Consider the following 8,743-nt stretch of genomic DNA (forward strand, 5'->3'; position numbering starts at 1 on the left):
AATATAATATTAATAAACTTAATATAATTAAATATAATAAAAAAACCTAATAACTTAAATATTTAGTAAAATAAAAAAGCTATAGTAAAATAAAAAATTTATAAAAACCTATTAAATATTTTAAAAACTTAAAGATTTTAATTAATAAGCTTTATTAAAAATTAAATTTAAAAAAGTTAATAAAAAAGAATTAAATTAATTTTAATCAATAGTGTTAATTATAAAATTAGTAAAATTAAAAAAACTTAATATTAATATTATAGTTTAATAAACAGCCTTTATATTTTATACTTTATACTTTTTACATTTAAATTATTTCAACTTTTTTAAATTATTAATACTTTAAAAAATAATATATTATATTTTATTTAATTATTATTTTTTTTAAATATAAAAACATTTAATATATTTACTAACTTTAAGTTATACCTTTTTGGCTTTTTTAAGCTTTAAATTTAATAAAATACCTTTAGTAATTATATAATAAAATTAAGTTATTAATAAATTAAATACTTTATAATTAAATTATTAATATTAAATATACTTAATATAATAAAAAGAATTAATTTTAAATAAAAAATATTAATAATTATATTTTTTATAGTAAAAATAAGGCTTTATAATTAATAGTTTAAATAAAATTAATTACTTTAAGGCTTAATATTAAAGTATTTATAAAAATTTAAAATATTTATGCTTTATATTAACTATAATAGTTAGTATAAAATAAAAAAATGGAAATATAAATAAAACTTATTTATTAATAAATAAGGGAAATTAAGATTAATTATAGAAAAAATAAAAGTTTTAAAGATAAAATTAATAAAAAAGGGATATTATATTATAATTTACCTTTTATAATTTTAATAATAGGCCTATAAAGTAAATAACACTAAATAATTATTATTATAATTAACTAATTATATTTTAAATATAATTTAATAAAAATTATTATTAAGTTAAAATAAATATAACTTAATGTAAATTATTGTTAAATAATATTAAAAATATTTAATTAACTAAATATATAAGTTATATTTATATTATTTGTTTAAATAGCTTAAATAGTCAGTTATTAATATAATAATTAAATTAAATTTAAATATTATTTTATTAACTATATAATAAAATTATTTATTTATTAACTTAGCCGCCTGCTAATATAAACTTAAAACCTAAAGGTTTATCCTTTAGGAACAGCTAACCTATATTAACCTATAGGACCCAGTTTATTATAAAGAAGTAAAAAATATTAGTATTTATATATTACATAATTTAATTTTAAAAGTAAAAATTAATAAAAAAAAATATTATATTATAACTTAGTTTTTATAATTATAATAATAAATTTATAAAATAAATACTTTTAAATAATTATAAAACTAATATATTAATTAATATTAAGTTAATAAAAATTAACGTTAATTTTATTAATATATAATAAAATTAATATAAATTAATATTAATTTATATTAATTCTAAAATCTATAACTAAATATATAAGTTTATATTTTTATATTTATTAAATAATTTAAATAGTTAATTATTAATATAGTAATTAAATTGAATTTAAATATTATTTTATTAACTATAAAATAAAATTATTTATTTATTAATTTAACCGCCCGCTAATATAAACTTAAAACTTAAAGGTTTGTCCTTTGGAAATAATTAACCTATATTAATCTATAGGACCGGTTTGTTATAATTAAGCCTAATAAAACTAACTTTGTTTACTTATTTTATTATATAAGCTTTTGTTATATATAGTTTTCCTTAGTAGTTATATATTAAGTTATAATAATAAAAATAAAACCAATTTTATTTTTAATTAATTTATAGAAAACTGTATTACTAATACCTAACCTAATTTATTTTTAATAATAACTGTAGCCTTAAATACAGCTAATACAGTTAGTTAATACTCTACGGGCAGTTAAACCTAAGGCTTATTATCTTTTATAATCTATATTTTATTAAAGCTTATACTATAGGGTTTATTAAATAAAAATACCACCGAGGTTACTGTATTATTATAGCCTTTAAGAGTTCGTAAACAGGCGCCTGAGTTTATATCCTATACCCTAACTGTATTATTATATAAACCTAACGTAAGCCGCTGGCTATCGGTGGGTAACCTTAGTGGCCTTCTCGCCCAATGGCCAGCGGCTTACCTTAAGTTTAAACGATAAAATAGTTAAAGTATGGGATATAAACTCAGGCGCCTGTCTGCGAACTCTCGAGGGCCATAATGATATGGTAATATCACCGGAGTGCTCGAGCCCGTGTTCGTCTTGCAACATACGACGGTTATGGGCGTCCATCCCGGGATGGCTCCACAGGATCGGGGCATTGCTACTTATATCGGGGGGAGGCGGCGGCGGCTGCTGAGGAGATTCTTTGCTTATTGTAACACAAGGAATGTCCCCTTTTCGTCCTTAAGGGCTAACGCTCTTGAACGATGTATGTAGTTTATAGTACTATATTCTTACAATTTATCCAATATATCAGGGATGTCTTCAGTCTCAAGCTCTTGCACAGACACTAAATCATACGCCATACCGCAGCAATACATTAAGGTTAGGGGTGCTGTAGTAAGCATGTATCGGATTATCTATACGGTTGTTGTACAAACCGACGCACTACTAGCTGCAATTAGTGCAAACCGGCAATTGTGCTACATCAACGTAGTATATTGTCGTAAATATCTAAGAGGTCATAAAATAAGTCTAGCAACAGATACGCAACAGATTCGTACATATACTCGAATCACGTCACAACGTTCGAATCAAATACAGCAGCATTACGGCTAGTCTCATCCAACGCTTGGCCTATTGTCTCGTTCGCTGCAATTTTGCTCAAACCTCCGACGCTGGAAAAAGTACCAGTACCTGGGTTGAAAGCCGAAGCAGATCGGTACGTTTCATCGAGAAGCCCTTGCGCCCGGGGGGGGGGGCATATATATGGATCGATCGGATCGAAGCCCTGGGATACTTAGGTCTCGGTAGATGGCGAGGAGGCGGAAATGAGAGACATCTAGTGTCTTTCTTTCAGTTTGATAGAGTTGTTCAATGGTCTATGCGTTCGGTGAAAGACTGATGCACAAAATCTATAGTACTATGCATATATTACAGCTCTAAAAGTCCATGTGCCCAAATCTCCCACACCCCCTAAGACGTTGGTCTACGTCCGGCGAGACAATCTCTATACTAACGGCAAAGTTGCTAGTGGAAAGGGTAGATAAGTACACCGTAGGTAGCTTCGCCGTTTAATGCGACGGCTGCCCTGCTGCGCCCCCGCAACTGGCAAGACAACTCTAGTACCCCAGTTGATCAACCCTTTTTTCTCCATTAACGAATCGTAACAACATCCTGCCCTTTCTTGCTCGCAATCTCGCCGTCCACGCAGACTCCGATGACCCTGTACGGACTCATCGGATTATTCCGACAAATAAGCAGGTTGCCACAGCTCTTCCTCGCCATCTTCTCCTCCTCCGACAGATCGTCCTGGTACTTGCTGTCGTCGCCGCCGCGCTGCGTCTGCCTCGCATCCGGCCCAGTCTCGGCGTACCCGTAATCTCTCAACATACCGTCAGTGGCAGAATGGCTGAACCCGTCCCTGACGAGCGCTCTGCCCGTGGGCCACAGCTTCTCGGGTCTCGGCAGGGGCTTGCTTTCCTTCTGGCTGCGGCACTGCGAGGCATGCCACTTGTGAGCGTCGATGTTGCCGCCAAAGGCCACGAGACGAAGGACGTTGTTGTGGTCCGAGTTCTCGAGCCACTTCTTCCCTACCCCCCCGGGGTTGACCAGGCCGAGGCCGTCGCGGATGATGATGCGCTTGGCGCCGTCCTGCGTAGCCGATATCGTCCCCAGCGGGCTGCCGTACACAGCGGTGAGGCCCTCGAAGACGAAGGAGAAGGGCGCCTCGATGACGCAGCCGCAGTTCACCTCGACGCGGCAGGAGATGTTCCGCGTGGAAGGGTTCTCGAGGCGAGAGCGGTAGCGCGTGATGTGGCGCAGGCGGTAGTGCATTGACATGTTGTGGTGGCGTAGGTACTCGTACGATGGGTCCTCCCACTCGGTCCCGCTCACGCACCGGTCGATCCAGTTGCGTGGCCGAGCGCTGGGGTCGGTGAAGTCCCAGTAGGGCTGCAGCTTCTCGAGGAGGGTCTTGCGGAAGATTCGGAGGTCGTTGCCCGGGTCAAAGACACTCCCTAGCATGGTGGCGCACTGGACTAGATACCCACCGGTCTCGTCGCCAGATACTTCGACCACCTGCTCGGAGTGATCAAGTATCGGTTCGGTCTTTAAAGTTCCTGTTTTGATCTTCTTGCCGCAGTTGCAGCCCCGGAAGTAAAAGTTGAAATCTGGCCGGCTATCTCCGGTTGATGGAACCTGATTTAGACTTATTTTCATGTACCCGCGTGGGCTGCCAATGAGGCCAGTCGTGGCATACACCTTGGCTAGACTTGTGTTTTGCTTTAGGATGCCGAGATTGATTACTCCAGAGAAGCAATCGGTGGTCGTGAACTGGTCGTCGCTCTTGTCGTCGTCGTCGGTTCCATCTCTTTCCTCCCGTTCAAGTCTCTCCTCCTCCTCATCGCTCTTAAAGTCCTCCTCGTCCCCCATCCCGATGAGCCCGTGGTCAGTACATTCTTTCTTTTCAGGAATTGCATCTTCATACTTTGTGCCAACTGGAATCCAGCCCCAATCACGATCCTCCCCACTGCCGATGGCGAGCTTGGTCCATGCTTGGCCCGTTTTGATGGACAGCTGCTTGAAGAAGGCAAACGAGAGGGCGTTCAGGTCGGTGGTGGCCATATCCCGCTCAAACTCTGCCGGTGTAAACAAACCGCTAAATACACCCAAAAGCCCCGTGAAGGTGTCGGGCTTCCATGTCGCCTTTCGGGGGATGATGGAGATGGACGAGAACACGTTGCCGACGCCCTTGTGGTTTCTTTTCCACCACAAAGGGCCGCCGTTGATGATGTCGCCTCTTGCAGCGTTGATACCTTCCACTACCACCTGCAGGGTACGGAGGATGTCATTGTCATAATTGATCAAGGCTAGGATCATGCTCTGGGTTGTGGTCTTGAGATGCCGAGAATCGTTGATCCAGTCGTACAGCTTGGACGCCTTGTCCCTCGAGTCGGTCGCCAGGTCCATCCAGACACCCAACTCGCCTGCGCACGATAACGTGGTCTTGTCGACACTCCACAGTGTGGTGTTCTTACCCAGCAGCATCTCTTGGTACGTCCAGACGCGTCGAAAGTACACATTATCGAACACGGCCTTGACTTGGTTGACGCATGTGGAGTAGCAGTTAAGAACGCCCATGTCTATAGAAGCCGACTTGACAATGGATTTATCCATGGGAAAGGCCCAGGGCGCAGTATTAGCCCACTCAGACAGACTGTCGACCATATTTTGCGTCATTTTCGCTTCCGAGGTGATCGCCTCACCGCTCGTTTGCGACATAACGTGGCCCACGAATCCAAGATTGGCGACCGTCTTCTGAGGGTCCCATACCTCGTCAATCTCGAGGAGTATATGGCACTTGCGAGCGCTCCTGTAGTACTCGTACATCTTAGGCACCTCGCGAGCCTTCTCAGCATCGTCGCTCTGGTTGATACACACGCAATCCGCCCATAGATATTCAATCCCGCCTTGCACCATCAATTTCTTAATATTCCGCAGCTTCTTCTTAGACAAGTAAAAGGGCCAAGTCACTCCTTGGATTTTAGTTTTAAACGGGATCTTTCTCTTCAGTCCCCACGTGTACGAAGTTATGTCAAACGACTGCACTCTAGGTGCACCCGGGGCATTGGGCTGCACGACGGCAAAGCTTTGAGTGGCGGCATCGTAGCGGAGTAAGCGGAGGGGCAAGACGGACGCCATCGTGGGAGGAATGAGTGCGAGTACGCAGTGGAAAAAAAAAATTCGCGAAATTCAAGACGCGGGTAATTGAGACAGGTAATGAGAGACCTACCTATTCGAAAATTTGTAAGCTGGTGGAAAACTGAACAGATGGAAAATAAAGACTGCCTGTCTCCCAGCCACTGAATTGCAGAACGAAGCGGCTTAGCAGTGCTATCGTGGCACTGCATGCATGTGCCAGGGTCATTTAACCCTTACGCTGACAGCGTAAGGGTTAAATCAAAATTCATGTCGCGGTTATAAGGATATCCCCGCCTCCTCGGATCAGACCCTTGCGTGTCGCGTGCATGGGTCGTCTGTCTTGGCATAATCGCTATATCGCCTTGTTAGGTACATAACTATGGAGATTCTGCAAGGCTGAACATAGTTGTTTTGTATTATTTACAAAGACAATAGATATTGCAAGGGTTTGGACTGGGGGTTTTAAAAATGTACTAATGGCGGAGATGAAATAATAGTAGGCAGTTAAAGTAAACTGGCATAAGAGCTAAGGGTACAACATTTTATATCCGTTTAATAATTCCTAAGAAGTAAATCTTTATATTCTATTATTTTACGGCGAGTTATAGTATAACTTAATTATTTATACCTTATACAGCTTGACTGGTTTGCAACAGACCTCCAGGGTAGTTTCGATAAATTGCCCGTCCCGATTTGTCTTTCTGTTTGACTGTAGTGGAGGATATGTTATGCTGAAATAAAAGTTAACCTCTGGGCAAGATACTTCATTATAGGCAACTTGTTAGAGACCCTGGTAAAATCATGACTTTACATACAGCCGCCGCTCTTTGCAATATCTATTCTAGCGATAATAGCTGCAGGCGCTCTCCGAGCTAGTAAACGCGGTTTCTTTGTAATATTTACTGTATGTACGACAGAGGTCGCATGGATCAGAGGCTTAATTTCTCCGGCAGAACCTAACTACTAACTTTTAGTGATCGTTCTCACTAAGGCCGCTAAAAATAATTCTCTTTAGCGGTATCGAGCGATCCTTTAGTGATTAAGGTCACTATAGTTATAGGGCATCTAGATTACAAGGATAGGTGCAGGGGTTCAACGAAAACCCACTTAAATATAAAGGTGGTGAGATGAGACTTTGGTAGCAACCTCTGTAGAAGTTAATTGAATTGCAGTAACTCTGTCTAATTGGCGGAGTGGATTTGGGTCTTTAAATAGGGTAATGACCGGTGTGTGATGAAATTCTCGGTAGCTGCGCGATAGCCTTGTAAAATTGTACATGGCGGCCTTAATTGGCTGCAACTGCCCCGCTGTATGCTGCAACTACCCCGCTGCAACTACCCTGCTGCATACTGTACTGGTGCTGACAGTTCTGATGCTTGCGGCTATAAAAGGCTGCTTTTGGCTGGAGTTGCACAAATAACTCGTAATTCCATTAATTACTGCTGAGAATGGCGGATCCTCTCAGCATAGCATCTGGCATTGTTGCGTTGGTAACCTTTGCCCTTACATCCAGCGTGAATCTTTATACGATAATCCGCAACTTTTAAAGCTAAGATAAAAAGGCCCGCGCCTTTAAGATCGAACTCAGCGATATAACGACTGTCCTGGAGTCACTCTTGGAGACTGTGAACAATAATCCTGACATTAATTTTGAGGCTCTGAAAGCCCCTTTACACCGTTGCGGGAACGCATGCAATGAGTATGGAGAGCTTATTTGTCGCTTTATGCGACGCTCTACAGCTTTGCGATTAAGTGTCTGAGATTGGGTCACCCAGAAGTATCTTTAAGGAGATATCACCGATTTTAAGGATATGTTGGTAGGGTATAAGTCTACCATAAATATAGCTCTGGCGAACGCAAACATGTAAGTGTTACTTAGGCTAATTTGCTGTCCTACGCTATGGATTAACCGCCTGCTATTTTAGTCGTGTAGCTGCTATAACACTAAGAGTCCTTGAGGATTACAAGGATATGATTTCGGATATAACCCAGGATCTAAAAGAACATTTGCAAAGGCTGGATGAAAAAATCCAGCTTCTGTCGCATTCTGACCAGAGTAATACTGAGTGGCAAGCAATGATAGAGGAGAAAATGAGCATACAGCAAGGTCTTGAAATTTGCGCTTAACTATCCAAACGCATTGAGGAGCTGGAACCAGTGCCGGAAGAGAATTATCAATTTTCCGAGCGTCCTTCGGCATATAAATATGTTAAAAGTGGATTAGACGCTGCTAAGGGTTCTATCAATAAGTTTGTGACACAGTTGCGTAACTATGAAGAGGACATCGATAATCGAATGCAGGTTATGGCTTCTACGCATCCTATATCTAAGGACGCAGTCGCGGAGCTTGAGCGACTACGCGCGACGAAAGCTAGTATCTATTAATGTATATAAGTCATCTCGGATGCAGGCGATACCAGAGCCGTTGAGCGATACAATGTCTTCGAGGATATTACTCTTGCCGATGATGCCTATAACTTTACTATCTCGACAATCGGAGACCTTGTAACCGCCAGGCGCATTAATCTTACAGGACGGTCACGCAATGTTGGAGGATAAATAAGTGACGAAAGCTACTAAAGAACAATTGACCGCTTTTCGGAGCAAGCGATATAGAACTCTTAAGAAGTAACTAAAATCCACGATCAAAGTGCATTAATGCCTAGCTTTGGAAATCGTTATGGCCCTGGTCTTAGGCTCTTAAGTTTGGTGGAAAACTCTAAAACTTTGAACACTAATTTATAGTCAGTAGAATATATATGTAATATAGAAAGGATTAGTCTAAATGCAACACATCGCCTTGGACGCCTTTACTTTCCAATCTCAATCCCCTATATAAACATATG

General features: G+C 39.8%; 2 protein-coding genes across 2 annotated transcripts; one reads left to right on the plus strand and one right to left on the minus strand.

Annotated features, from left to right (window-relative positions):
- Positions 1–3,111: 3,111 nt before the first annotated feature.
- Positions 3,112–5,897, minus strand: TRIVIDRAFT_230749 (uncharacterized protein; the record flags this gene model as incomplete). The annotated part of the gene is made up of 1 exon (XM_014100805.1): positions 3,112–5,897. One exon carries the CDS (start codon positions 5,895–5,897, stop codon positions 3,351–3,353), a length of 2,547 nt encoding a protein of 848 aa, XP_013956280.1.
- A 1,448-nt stretch (positions 5,898–7,345) lies between these two features.
- On the plus strand, positions 7,346–8,456 carry TRIVIDRAFT_191735 (uncharacterized protein; the record flags this gene model as incomplete). The annotated part of the gene is made up of 5 exons (XM_014100806.1): positions 7,346–7,411; positions 7,460–7,628; positions 7,831–8,004; positions 8,056–8,271; positions 8,308–8,456. 5 exons carry the CDS (start codon positions 7,346–7,348, stop codon positions 8,454–8,456), a joined length of 774 nt encoding a protein of 257 aa, XP_013956281.1.
- Positions 8,457–8,743: the final 287 nt, after the last annotated feature.

This window comes from Trichoderma virens, assembly GCF_000170995.1.
Source record: "Trichoderma virens Gv29-8 chromosome Unknown TRIVIscaffold_28, whole genome shotgun sequence".
In the NCBI taxonomy this organism is placed as follows: domain Eukaryota; kingdom Fungi; phylum Ascomycota; class Sordariomycetes; order Hypocreales; family Hypocreaceae; genus Trichoderma; species Trichoderma virens.